Below are 14174 nucleotides of genomic sequence, written 5' to 3'. Positions count from 1 at the left end.
AGAGGTCTTTCAGAAGGCCTATTTTTAATTCTAAAGCAGGGGGATTGGTCACACTTCGTCTCATTAGCATGAGGAGCCGTTAAACCCCGCCACTGCAGGATTTGGTGCTGCTGTAGACAGCGCAAGGCAACAAGCGCGTCTGCCAGGCTGCGCACAAGAACAACTAACTTTCAGTACAGTCCATACCACGTCGCACTGAAGACGGATGGAGAACTAATTCAGCAGGTGAAGTGATATAATCTGTTGAGCGAAAGAGAAAAGATTTAGATAAACGATAGCCTACATCGCGGCGTTGAAGATGTTACGAGTCATTTTAACCTTTTGGCATCGGAGGATGTTTGTTTTCACTATTTTACAAATATTGTTCGTCTCCCTGGTTGGGTCGGAGGGAAATACTATGACATACGAAACCAATGAGGAGGATGGGCCGGGCACAGTCATCGGGAACCTGGCCAAGGACATGTCCTTGAGTCTGGCTTTTAGCTCTAAGACCAATTTCAGGATGATGAAACAATTCAACAATTCTTTTATCCGGGTAAGAGAAAACGATGGGGAGCTTACTGTCGGGGAGCGAATAGACCGAGAAATTATCTGCAGGCATACTTTAAAGTGTCTTATCACTTTTGATGTGGTCAGTTTTTCAAAAGAACGTTACAAATTGATCCATGTTGAAGTGGAAGTGAAGGATATTAATGATAACTCTCCAGAGTTTGAAAACAAGGAATCTACAGTGGAGATCTTCGAAAACGCAGCGGTAGGGTCCCGTATTCCTTTAGACCCTGCCGAGGACGCGGATGTGGGATCAAACTATATACAAAGCTATCAAATATCTGTCAACAGTCATTTTTCCATTGATGTGCTTCTAAGAGCGGATGGGGTTAAATATGCGGAGTTGGTGCTAATGAAAGAGCTAGACAGAGAGACTCAGTCATTTTACATGGTCGAGCTTGTTGCCACGGATGGAGGGAACCCAATTAAGTCTGGATCCACAAAGATAACTATCAAAGTGACTGACTTTAATGACAACAGTCCCGTTTTCGACCAGAATAATTTCTCGGTCAGTTTGTCCGAGGATGCCCCGATTGGGTTTGTGTTATTGGACTTACACGCCGTTGATCCTGATGATGGTCTAAATGGAGAAGTCACCTATGGATTTGGAAAACAGGTTTCGTATGAGATTCGAGAACTTTTTGAAGTGGATAATAAATCTGGTCGCTTGATACTTAAGAGCCCAGTCGATTATGAAAGCAAGAAAACATACGAGTTAGATGTGCAAGCAACTGATCTTGGACCTAACCCGACCCCCTCCGTCTGTAAAATCATTATTCATGTCAAAGACGTTAATGACAATGCCCCAGAAATCAGTATTACCCCAATGACCTCCATCACAACAGGCATTGCATTCATCAGTGAGGCAGCAGACAAGGACAGTCTAGTGGCGCTGATCAGCACCTTGGACAGGGACTCGGGCGTCAACAGTCAGGTTCACTGTACCTTGTATGGCCACGACCATTTCAAACTCCAGCAGGCTTACGAGGACAGCTACATGATTGTAACAGCTGCAGCTCTGGACAGAGAGAAAATAAGCGAGTACAATTTAACAGTGATGGCTGAGGATTTTGGGTCACCCCCGCTGAGAAAAATAACACAATACACTATTAGGTTGAGCGATGAGAATGACAATGCCCCTCGTTTTAGTAAACCCGTCTACGAAGTTTCTGTTCCAGAGAACAATGCACCAGGTGCATATATAACCACAGTAGAGGCGAGGGACGCGGACCTGGGCAACAATGGCAAAATTACCTACAGGCTTTTAGACAGTGTTATAATGGGATCTCCCATTAACACATTTGTGTCACTCAACGCAATGTCTGGGTCAATATATGCACTGCGAAGTTTCAACTATGAAGTCATGAAACAACTGGATTTGCACATCCAAGCAAGTGATGGAGGGTCACCTCAGCTTCAGGGCAGCGCAGTCATCAAGCTGAAAATAGTGGATCAGAATGACAACCCACCGTTTATCACGGAACCGGTCCTTAACAAAGGCTCTGCTGAGGTTTTCCTGCCCAAAGATTCACCTGCAGGTTATGTTGTAACCCAGATAAAGGCCACAGATGCTGATGAAGGCACAAACGCACAGCTCTCCTTCAAAATCATTGAGGGCGGACACCTGGGGTTCTCCATCAACAAAGCCACGGGGAAGATGTACGTGAGCCGTGAGCTGGCCTACGACATCACGGCCAGTCTGAAAGTCGTGGCCGCCGTCAGTGACAGTGGAACGCCTGCTTTGTCCTCCACGGCAACCATCCATTTCACTCTCATCGAAGGGACTCCCTCCAGTGTGCTCTCCGAGGTTCCCAATGAGACAGAGGAGCTGTTTGAGTGGGACTTGTCCATAGCCATTATCATCGTCCTGGCAGGGAGCTGCTCTCTGCTTCTCCTCGCCATCATCCTCATCACAACCACTTGTAGTCGACGCAAAAGAGACAAGAGAGAGGGAGGCTACGAGGACAAAGAAGAAGTGCCAAACGTGGAGAAGGGGGACAACAGCCCTATTAATTCATTGATCACCAGCCACAATAGCAATGTGTTTGACGTTCAGTCGTTCCCAGAAAAACCCCCGCTGGCCAATGCCAACACAATGAAGAAAGGCTCTGAGGAGGGGAAACAAACAGCCAGCATCTTTGAGCCTAACAATAGGCGAATGGATGGTAAATTGGAGGTAAGTAATTGTGTTAGACTGAGTATATAGATTAGCTGCCATTTGTTTCCTTGTTGTATCTTTACACATCTCAGTTTCTCACTCCCTCGCTCTTTCTCTCTTTCTCTCTTTCTCTATCTCTCTCTCTCTCTCTCTCTCTCTCTCTCTCTCTCTCTCTCTCTTTCTCTCTCTCTCCCTGTTTGTGTGTTCACAGGGTTATTCCACACTACCAGGATATGGGAAAGAGACAATCAGACCCATAACAATATGGAAGGGCAATTCATTTACAACAATCTGTGCAAGAGACCCTCAGTTCAGTGGCAAGGACAGTGGGAAAGGAGACAGTGACTTCAATGATAGTGATTCTGACATAAGTGGAGATGGCCACAAAAAAGACTCTCCACCAATCAACAGTGAGTACTACCCAGATACACACAGTTCTGTGGCTGCATGAAATCCACTGTGCCAAAATACATTCAGCTAAATGCGGCGAGGCCTAATGGTTTTGTGTTTCCACAGGTCTTTGGGCTTGCACTAATGAGTGTAAGATCCTGGGTCACTCTGACCGTTGCTGGAGTCCCTCTGCCACCAGACCCAACACAAGCCTCACCCATGGACTCCACCTCTCCACCTTCTCTAAGACAGCCTCACTGCCCAGGGACAGTCGCAGAGAAAACTACTATCCAGCACACCTACCCAAAACAAATGGTCTACAAAGCGTTTATGAAAAAGTACAAAATCAAGAGTTTGATTATATTCTTGTTGGCCCACCAACACCAGCCAGAATCCCAGAGACTGATGAGCTTTCCATTTCAGAGTATTCACACTCTTAAACCTTTTTGAGAATAAACAGTAACGTGTTAAACACACTACGCATCTTATATACTGTACAGATTGATTTGTTTCAATGTTAGAGTGTTTTGTATCTAGACTACTGTATGACTGTTTATTGTATTATGTGTAATATGCAAGATTTTGTACATTCAGAATATATTTTTCATAACGATTCGTGTAATCAACAGTTTTATGATACATTTTGATGAGCATGTGTTACTATTTAAGAGGCATGACCAGAGGACCTTTCTCAAGTGAAAAACAATCAATATCAAAGATTACCATGTTTGTGGTAGATTTTGTCACCATGTTGCACAAATAAATATTAAGTAATAATAAATAAATATAAGCTCATTTGCAATTTTACTATCTATAAACAACAACCTTAGATTTGTCACTAATTAAACTGGTTAGGTGGACAGGTGCGTGAAAAGTACAGTTCCTGAGCCAAGTCAGTTTACTGTACTGATTTCACTTTACGAGCATTAGGAATTGTATAGGCACTGTGTATCCATTCTAACTTTATCAAAATATTTATCAAGCACATAAAATAACCTCAATTAGTCTGCTCAGTGCTTTCCCGCAAATTTGGCTTGAGAGGATAATGCAGTTTGCAACTCTAACAATCACACCTCCTACGAAAATAAACACAGGGCAATCTCATGTTTCCAGCCTTGGGGATTTATTCCACCTTCATTTGCACTCACCGTTTTGAGTACCTAATGAAATGTTCTTACTAGTTGAATATTTTTTGTAAGGTTGAAAAATCACTTCACCCCTCAGATTGGCAACAGTTTACCAATCTCCCTGGGAAATGTGTCCGTCTACCTGTTTCCAAGCAACTGTAGCTCTGGCTGTTCACATCCAAATCTTAGCTGAAGCAGCTCTACGGCACCTTTTGGTCAGCTTTTTGTTGTTTTATTTCCAAAACAGTGAAGTCTTATTTTTGAGTTTTAAAGGGAATGATAGTCAACAGAACTGACACCGACAGTTCATAAACCACACCTGGTGGAGAAATAATTTATAGGACAATTTACCAGTGTGTTGCTGTGTGTTGTGTGTTGCTTTGTGTTGTGTGTTGCGTTCATGTGTCTGGGGTACGTACGGGTGTCCGTTCCAAAACATTGTCTGAAAGAACACTGAAACCGACAGCTTCCTGTGTTAAAAGCAGCTATGTGCACTGTCAACTACTGTGCTGCATGCACTACCAGGCAGGTAAAGGGACTGGTGTTTCTAGGATGAAGGGCAAAAGGGCAGCAGTCGTCATTTCGAATTCTGTATGTTTGGCTGATGATGGAGGTGGTCAATTTCACACCTATGCAGTTAGAGATGCACTAAATGTGTGAATTGGAGCAAAGAGGTGACAGTCCCTGGCTGCAGATCTGGCAGATCTGTATAGCACTAAGTATGTTGTAAGCTAACTGTTATTTAGGTTTTTTTTGTTCTCAGGGTCATGTCAACAAAGTTCTACTATAACAGGAATGTGTGAAAACACTTGTGATGGGCTATACCAGAAAGAACACTAAGGGAAATGCACCAGTGTTTATCTGTCTGACGTGATGGGCTATAGGCTTTGAGTTAAAGGCTTGTAATATCCGTGCCCAAATAGCCACAGAAATCCTGCAACTATGAATTCCTACTTGGTTCCGTCAGTTGCACGTCAGTCTCACCTTACTGTAATAGCGAATCTTGGCCTGTGTTGATTTACCGGCCGAAGAATCAACATTAGCGGCTAAAGTGCACCATGAGAGAGACATCGGAGAAAGTAGATGGATCGCAGGATTTCGAGCAATGCATGCCACCGGTAACTAAAAATTAACTGAATGAACAAAAGTTACGATCTAAAATGAATTCAGAGTTGTTAACGTTTTTGTCAGCACAGCACATTTGCACAGTTGTTGGCCTAGTCCTATTCCGAATTGACATCACGATGCACAGCTTGTTGTTGTTGCCTTTACTCTTGCTCATTCAGAATTCTAACCTTTGCAAAGACATACAGCGGGACACGGTCTCCCGCCGCATTTGGTCGTCAACTGTGGTTTGGTGGTGCCGCTCTCGTTATCGGTGCAATACTGATGTTTTGCGGATCCACCGGAGCTTTCTACCTATGGAAAGGAAGTGACAGAAGTGTAAGATACCTTATCTATTACCAGACGTGTAAAAATATGCATGCTGAACTGACAGGTAAGGTTACTTTGACTCATATCTTCTTCTGACACGAAATACGTACTTCTGAAGGCTATAGTTTAGTGGTCTACGTGAAACCCTGGGACCAAAAGGTGTAAGACTAGTCACCTCCTCCTAATGATCACATTCAGGTTGCATACAGCTCTAAACAAGTGTACGGTATATTTTATATAAATATATATTACTGACATTTTAGACCAAGACCGTATTCGCTAAAAGTATTTTGAGGGCTATCTTGAATAGGCCCACAATACTTTGATTTGTTTTATCTTTCAGTGACATTAGGAATATGAATCACTCCAGCCATATTTCTCTTTGTGAATATATTTGGAATGCTACTGTGGTCTGTCTCATTACGTAAAGGTGCTTGAATATTTATTTGTGTTCTAATGAGCTCACCTGTAGGGCAAACATCTCAGGATAGATTTCTGTCAAGGTCTGCTCTCTTCCACCAAGGTGCTCTATTCAAATCAACAGTGATTGGACGGCCCTTTTAAGTGTAGCATGGGAGAACACTCAGGATGCTCAACTGTATCATGGGAATTGGGGTGAAGACTGCAATTGTTGCTATACAGTAGTTTGCAAGTGTTAAAATCAATGCATCTGCATAACTTTGTAACATTCGACTTTGATCATAGCAGGTGTACAATGTTCGCTATAGCATGAGCGTTAATGGAAAGGTAAAGGAGGGAACCATGGAGATCGATTCAGATAATAACCTCGAAAGGTTTCGAACTGGCAGTGGGAGCGACGAGGCCGTGGAGATCCATGACTTCCACATCGTGAGTCTTTATTTTCCCACCTCCCAGTAGGCCACAGGAGACTTGGCATGTGCTTAGGAAAGTAGCAAAGTTGTGAGTGTTAACAGGCCATGTCTGTGACTTGATGCAGGGAATCACTGGAATACACTTCTCTGGAGGACAGAAGTGCTATATTAAATCTCAAGTCAAAGCCAGCCTTCCAGACGTGGACTCTTTTAACAAGCAGTCATTGATGTTTGACCTGGTACTGTTGCTCTGTGGACATTCATGATATGATACTAGAATTTTATTAAACACATGTTGATTTTCCTAACTACTAAAGCTTTTAGTATATTCATTAACCTGCATTAATATAGCATTATATAGCTCATGGAGAAATGATGCCCATATAAATACAATCAATTCCCTTGTGAGGTTGGACTCATTAAGTCTCTCTTATGGTGCCAGACGGATGAGATCATGCCAGTAAAGTTTGACGATGAGTGTCTTATCTGGATTGTTGCGGACCAACCTCTGAAGGACACCAGTTTTTTGAGCACTACCATCCTGGACCACTGTGGAGGACTGCCCATCTTCTGGCTCCAACCAACCTATCATAAAGGTACCTTTCTCCATTTTATTCCTATGATAAGAGTGCGGAAATCCTCCCAAAATATGAACTACACTTGTTATGCACCTGACCCGTTTGCTTTGCCTAGAAGATTTGTCTCTTCTTTAAGGGTCAGTGGTGTACTGCACAGGTTGTTACACTTTGGGGTTAGGGTTAACATCGTAAACTCACTTTCTGTATACAGACTTACATACAAAAACTCCTGTGTCACATTAAAAATCAATGATCTTGAAATATGCAAGAAATCTTGATATCGGTGCAGCTAATTCAATTATTCAGCAGAGTGGAGGCTATGGAGGAGGGTGCTCTGTGGACATGTATGGTGTCTGGTGGATGTTGACCCAGTACCCATGTCCCCATGTGGCTGCCTGAACAGATGGGGAGAGGAGAAAGAGAGACACCCAGCGTGCCAAGCGTCAGTTTGACATGAAGGAGTTTGAGACTGCTGCAGAGGAGAGGAACACCGTGGGCCGTGCGGAGAACAGCACTTCCAAAAGGGCCGTGGAGGATGAGGGGGGGTTAGCGTCCGCCGTGGGGTCAGGCTTCAACCCCGAAAACCCCTATCATGTAACTATAGAGAGTTTTTGTCACTGCGATTGTTGATTGCAAGACTGTAAAATTTTCCAGATTGGATATTTAATTCACATGAACTTGTATTCAAAGCCTGTAAGCTACCCCTAAAGAAATCCATTATGAATTCATAACATCTCAATTAAGTACAAGTTTACAAATCCCATTCCAGGGGTAAACTATATAATACATTCACATTATTTAAAATTCAGCACAACAGCTGTTATAAAGAAGTTTTCAAATCAAGCCCACTCATCTACAGTAGGTGTTGTGGGTGAGTAGGTGTTAAATTAACAGCTGCAATTTCAGGTCACAAGCAGAGGTGATACCTGCCATCTAATGTTTATAGCCCTCTCTCACGAAAGGGTGAGAAAATTGCTTGCTGCAATTAATTAGCTTGATAAAGCACTGAACTACTTTTGTGAGTGAATAAACAGGCTTTCTTAGATAATTAAGTCTGTATTGGATAAACTTGCCTTCACAAACATGAATTATGTACCCCTTGTTCCACAGCGCAGTCAGGAGGGAGATGAAGGCTCCATGACCTTTGACCCCATGCTGGACCATCAAGGGATCTGCTGCACGGAATGCCGACGCAGCTACACACACTGTCAGAGGATATGTGAGCCCCTGGACGGCCACTGGCCCTGGCCTTATAACTACAGAGGTTGCCAGGTAGCCTGCAGAGTGATTCTGCCTTGCCGTTGGTGGGTGGCGCGCATATTAGGAATTCTGTGAGGGCATACACTTTTCTCCTGCTAAATGGACCAATTAAGCCAAATATGCCAAATGTCTTTAGTTACTGCTCGAAGTTAAGGCTCGAAGTTAAGGCTCCACAATGGTGTATTTATATGCAGATATTTATTTTGTAACATGGTGTTTGGTTGTAAATACCTGATGTAGCAGACAAGTTTAGCTTGTTAGCATGTAACAGGGACCACAGAGCATTAGTGAGAATCTGCCAACTAAGACAAATTTACACCTGGACCCTTGAGACAATATTTAGCATATAAAACACGTACTCTCTTTCAGCAGGCTGAGAAAACAGACTTTGGAGAGAACAAGTAACAATCCCAGTTGGTAGATTTAGATTTAGATTTGCAAGTAACCACATACCCTATTAATCTCTGTCTTTTACAAAAAACATTAACTACATACCAATGCTTCAAGCACTGCGCTGTATTTGATGGAATGTATGGAAACGGGTACAAAGGCTGTGCGAATGCTTAATAAAGATGATGTACATCTTACATGACTGCATGGTATACATACAGTAATGACAAGTACAGTACACAGTGTTCTTCACGGCCTGGAGATTCAATCCATTTCATGTCATTTTGGTTTTTGGGGCCTGCTGGGTCCTTCAGTACAAACTGATGTGACAGCAGTGGTTACTACAACTCCCACTCACAAACCAACACCAGGTTAGGGCAGTGCCATTTGTGCACGTTGACATCTCCATTGATGTGAACTAATGTGAGATGAGTGTCAGAGCATCTGTGAGGGACAGTATAGTAAAAGTGACATTTCAATAAAAAAACAAGAGCAGAGGGGAAAGACTAAGCCACCATGTAACATTATGACAGAAAACCCATCCCAGCTTGCATTTGAAAAAATCATTTTACTTTGATTTCTTCTTATTTGGACTGCTGTAATGCTGCAATTTCCGCTGGGATTAATACGTACCTACCCAAAGACCCACCCACCGACTTACCTACTTTCCTATATTGTAGCACACATCTCAGACATTTCCTCCATCTTTGAAATAAAAAGAAATCAGATCCATATCCGTATCATTTTCCAACTCCCTAAATAATTGAAAAGGGCCACATTGAGATCAAGCTGATCTGACACAGCAGGACTCACGTCCATCAGAGCAAGAGCAACGTGGCATCACAGCGCCGCTGCCTCCACAACCGCATCGAAGGCGACGAGGAAGTGTGAAGGAACAACACAAAGAGATGCTTGTCTCCATGCGAGGAGATCTCTCCTGGTTTTTCATTGGGGTTGAGGTGCTTATCACATCTGCAGTGCTGATAAGACAGTCCCTGTGCCTCCGTAGGCTATATAATATTAATCCCCCTCCCACGTCTGCAGATGCACTTAAAGGAAGGTGACAAGCATGACATATCCAGGACCTCCTGATGGCTCGTGCTCTGGAGTGCAGCCGCTAAAAGAGCCCCAAGTACCCTGAAGTGATGTAAATTTGCAGGGGGAGTCCAATTTCCATCACAGCGCTGTCACTGTCATGGTCATTAAACTAAATCAACCCGCTGTGTGTCACACGGCTCCCATTTTAAGGTCCCCTCAATAATGGAGTTATACTTGGACTGCAGATTGCAGCACCACGTCGAATCTCTGACCTGACAGCCAGAGCAAGACTAGGCAAGACCGCACTTTATTTCATCTTTTCAAGTCCTAGCCTGATGCTGTATGTGAAAGCAAGAGGTAGCATGAAATGTTTAATTGATCATTTTGACCCCATTGGATCTCAAAATTGTCTCAACGGAAATTCGGTGTCATAAACGATGGTCCTCAAGTAATTCAGACCTGAGTAAAATATTTTATGTCCTGTTTCTGTCAGCAGTTTCCTCCCTACTCTTCTCTTGAATATATACTATCGGACAAAGAACTAAAGACAGACAACTACACCTGACTCCAAAGAAAGCCAGACACAAGAAGAGGAAAAACTCACAAAGAAGAAAGGAAAAACATCACCAGAAGCAAAAAAAAAAAAGGCATTTAAACTGAGAAAAATCCATTGCCCAGAATAACAGAAGTTTGGATATCCTGAGGCCGTGTTTTTGAAAAACTTGTTTCCTTTTGCCATCCCCCTTCTAAAGAGAGAAATGTACCCCTGTTGAGGGGAAGAGACGAATGTGTTGGAGGAGCAGCTCCAGTGTGGGAGACAGTGGCGCCTTTTTGTTTGTCTCACCACTGGAGCCATGCTTACCCAGGGAGCCCTGCAGGCCAGGGAACAAACAGAGCTTTGTGAGCACTGACCCGCTGTGCCCAGCAGCCAGACTGCGAACCTCCACTCCTGTGCTAATGGGAAACCATAGACAAGGAGTCCACAGCTGCCCGGCGCGGGGGAGAGCTCTGCTCGCTTCTCACATCCACCTGTGCTTTCATCACTGTCCATCAAAACAAGGACAGGCTGGCAAGGTGCTGCAGTCGCCATTGGTGAAGCCGCATGACCACAAGCTCAAATTGCCCCTATTTTCTCGGGGGGTTTTAACTGGCACCAACACCAATCTCCATCCTATAGAGCAGACATGCCTTAGCCTAATGATTTATTGTTGCACATATAGTCTGACTAATCAAGCTTCCACACTCACTGGATCTCACCATGAATACATGGGAATATAACCTGTCAGAAAACTGCTTGTTTGAGCCTTTGAGGCATTAGCAGTGTGAAGTGAACCACTCGTGCATGCACTCTCTACATTTGATTGCATGTTTGCCATTACAGTCAGACATGAATAGAATAAGCAGGAGTGACAGTTCGCTTTGCACCTAATCCAGTACACAGAAAACCTTTTAGGCCTGCTCATTATGTTTTTACGCTAGAGAGCACTGAAATGCTTTTTATTGTTGCTGGCATTTTCTGAAAATCCTGTAACACAAGATGAATTTTGCCATGGAAATATCAACATAGCCGACTAAACCTTTTTTGATCCTTGTCCTTGGTATGGTTGGAATGAGCATGGTTTTGGTACATGGATTAAATGCTTTTTAATCCCATGGTTCAGTAACCACTAGCAGCTCTGCCCAGTAGTCTGATTCTCCCTGCTGTTTGCCAGTCTCTCTCTGAAGTTTTCCTGCCTCAGGCTATGATGGCAGCCTTCTCTTTCTTATTTAGTATGCAAGCCCCAAATGCCCATTAATTAAATGCCTGCTGGTTCGGTTCAAGGAGTCCAGCCTTGTTTATTTCAGTGAGTTAAACTGTAAATAGCTTATATTGATCTGCTTGCGTCCAGAGAAATATATTAGTACTGTAAGAAATGAAACAAGGTTGAAATCATCCCTGTTGCATTACTCTGTGAATGTTGTCCATTCTTCACTACCTGGACTTTGCCTGTCTTGCTCAGTGAATTTGTTTCTCTTGAACGTTAAACCTTTGAGTAGGTGTAGTGTAGGTGTAAACTGGCCATTGTAGAGGATTGTGTATGATTTGTGGCGGGGGCCTTTATAATAGGAATGGCTGTGCGGGTGGGAGTTTCCAAACAGCAATGTGACTTCAGAGAAGTCAGCAGCCAGTTGAATAGCGTTGACTTGTTTGAGGGAGGTTTAAGTAACCAGCCAACAGATAAAACACATTCAGCTTCATTTTGGTACCACCATTTCACATTTATTTACATTTATTCACATTTATTCACATTTATTCATTTAGCAGACGCTTTTATCCAAAGCGACTTCCAAGAGAGAGCTTTACAAAGTGCATAGGTCACTGAAAATAACAACAAGATAGCCCCAAAGCATTGCAGGTAGCCAAAAACAGAAGTACACATTGTGAACAACCAAAAATAAGTGCTAAAGGGAAGAAACCATAAGAGCATGTAGTTACCATTTGTGGTTGTTTATTCTTCAAAAATAAGAAAATAAAGTATTTTCTGTGAGTGACAGTTCCAATGGTGCAATTTAATGTGATTGTTTTTTGGGCTTCTCAGTGTTCTGAAAACTCCCCTCTGTTTTTGCCTCCTGTTCTGTATGTGCATTGGCAAAAATCATCACAAAAGCTAGCTCCTCCGCACTAATGTCAAGAGGCTTACACCATGAAAGCACAAGTTGTCTAAGTGTTGCTGGATGTACTGACAAAGTTTATGAAGAAGAAAGTAAATGTGTTTTTTTAATCCTCTGCAGCACGTGCAACAATGAGAGCCTTGGTGCTTAAATATGCCACCCCAGGGGCTGGCGCTGTACTTAAGGATTACACAACAGCCTCATTATCTTCCTCAACTCACATCAGATCCTAGAAGCAGTTTGTCACAGGCAGACTCCTCTCTGCCAGTAGGCATCAGACCAATTCTCCTGCAACACTACTGTACATAATTGCCATATGGACAGCATTTTGAGCCAGACTGAAGACTAAAAAGCCCTCCAGACAGATTCCCCAGATAACTAAATGAATATTTTATCTCATTTCCATCTAATTTGCACCAAATTATTATACAGAACTGAATTTTTAAATTAATTTATAGAACAGATCAAACACAGGTTTATACTTTGATTTCTGGGAGCTTTTATTTTGATAATTTGCAAGAATGTTTTTCATGCGAAAACCTTTTTTTTGATCTTCTAGGTCCTACGTCAATATATAATGATGCACTATAATAAAACATACAGCAAATTAATAACTGTCACTGCACATGAAATGCTTGTCTGGGCTGTGTGAGTGGTTGCAGTGAATAGTCCCTTTACCTGCTACCCTGCTGATTAATTAATTTCACAGTGTTTAATTAAACCCACAGTCTGGGGAGTCTTGGCATCAGCATGAGGAGTCCTATCTGGGTCTTGTGTGTTTAGAGATTACTCAGAGACGCTCTCAGACAACTGCTCTCACACAAAAGTTGACACTGACGTAAGCCACTCTGGGGACTGAAGACCATGATTGTCTCAATGTCATATGCCAGTCATGAGTTCACACTGCAGGGAGGCATGGTAGCACCACACCATTTGTTAGCATTTGTTACGATGTGTCTTGGCATTTGCTGTGTCAAAACAATGGTCAGCATTAGGTAATTAGAAAGACATAGACAGTAGTCAATAGAGAAAAAGAAAAATCCATGACAATGAATACAAAGCTGATTGTTAAAACCACTGTTGTATGGGGATAACCAAAACATAGACCTGTCTAGCAAAAAATTATTATAATCTTGTATAGTCGTAATGCTGTCACCAACGGCTTCAACGATTTTAACCGAACTGTATGCTATTATGCTTGGATGAGATGTTCTAGCTAATATTCGGCTAGATCTCAAACTGCACAAATAGATTGTGTCGCAAAGCTGCATCTCAGCAGGGCTGTACCAGCAATGCTGTACCAGTTCACTGTAGGAGAGGACAGAGAACAGGAGTTTGAAGCAGTAATAAAGATGTGTGGGCTGGAAAACATGCCGCTGACTTCCTGTATTTGCATTTTTTTAAAGACTTTAATTACCAACATCCACATCGTGAACGAGATGTTCAAACGAGCTTGTAATTGCGTGATTACAATTGTGATTTCGCTAACAAACCCAGTGATTAAAGTAATTTTGAGGATTCAGATTATGAACATTGATGTTAAGAGCAGGGAATTTATGTTTTTCATTTTATTTTGAGGCTTGTCTCACCTCTTAGATTAATTAAATTGAATTAATCTTTAGCGCAACCTAGTGGTTTGTATGTGGATGCGAGCAGAGGCACGAACAAAAGAGAAAAACAAGCATATTTACACATTGTGAATATTTTTTTCATATCGGCTCAGAATTCAAATGTATGTATGAATGTATATAGGCTTGTTTCAAAT

At 42.5% G+C, this 14174-nt stretch overlaps 2 protein-coding genes across 2 annotated transcripts; both read left to right on the top strand.

The window, feature by feature from the left end:
* The first annotated feature begins 298 nt into the window (after positions 1–298).
* On the top strand, positions 299–3773 carry si:ch211-199f5.1 (protocadherin-8). The gene is made up of 3 exons (XM_047047318.1): positions 299–2725; positions 2919–3117; positions 3224–3773. The coding sequence occupies exons 1-3, from the start codon at positions 299–301 to the stop codon at positions 3535–3537; spliced, it is 2940 nt and encodes a 979-aa protein (XP_046903274.1). The 3' UTR covers positions 3538–3773.
* Positions 3774–5304: 1531 nt separating this feature from the next.
* cnmd (chondromodulin) lies at positions 5305–8404 on the top strand. The gene is made up of 7 exons (XM_047047483.1): positions 5305–5342; positions 5530–5667; positions 6367–6507; positions 6617–6730; positions 6934–7087; positions 7473–7663; positions 8180–8404. The coding sequence occupies exons 1-7, from the start codon at positions 5334–5336 to the stop codon at positions 8402–8404; spliced, it is 972 nt and encodes a 323-aa protein (XP_046903439.1). The 5' UTR covers positions 5305–5333.
* Positions 8405–14174: the final 5770 nt, after the last annotated feature.

The sequence above is a fragment of the Hypomesus transpacificus genome, chromosome 23 (genome assembly GCF_021917145.1).
Source record: "Hypomesus transpacificus isolate Combined female chromosome 23, fHypTra1, whole genome shotgun sequence".
NCBI classification, from domain to species: Eukaryota; Metazoa; Chordata; class Actinopteri; order Osmeriformes; family Osmeridae; genus Hypomesus; species Hypomesus transpacificus.
Note: the sequence above shows the minus strand (reverse complement) of the source record. Positions and strands in the feature narration are given on the sequence as shown.

Coding starts and splice junctions, on each gene's coding strand:
- si:ch211-199f5.1 (XM_047047318.1), top strand. CDS start 299: ATGTTACGAGTCATTTTAACCTTTTGGCATCGGAGGATGTTTGTTTTC. Junction 2,726..2,918: donor GAATGGATGGTAAATTGGAG/GTAAGTAATTGT, acceptor GTGTGTTCACAG/GGTTATTCCACACTACCAGG. Junction 3,118..3,223: donor AGACTCTCCACCAATCAACA/GTGAGTACTACC, acceptor GTGTTTCCACAG/GTCTTTGGGCTTGCACTAAT.
- cnmd (XM_047047483.1), top strand. Junction 6,508..6,616: donor AGATCCATGACTTCCACATC/GTGAGTCTTTAT, acceptor GACTTGATGCAG/GGAATCACTGGAATACACTT. Junction 7,088..7,472: donor CCAACCAACCTATCATAAAG/GTACCTTTCTCC, acceptor CTGCCTGAACAG/ATGGGGAGAGGAGAAAGAGA.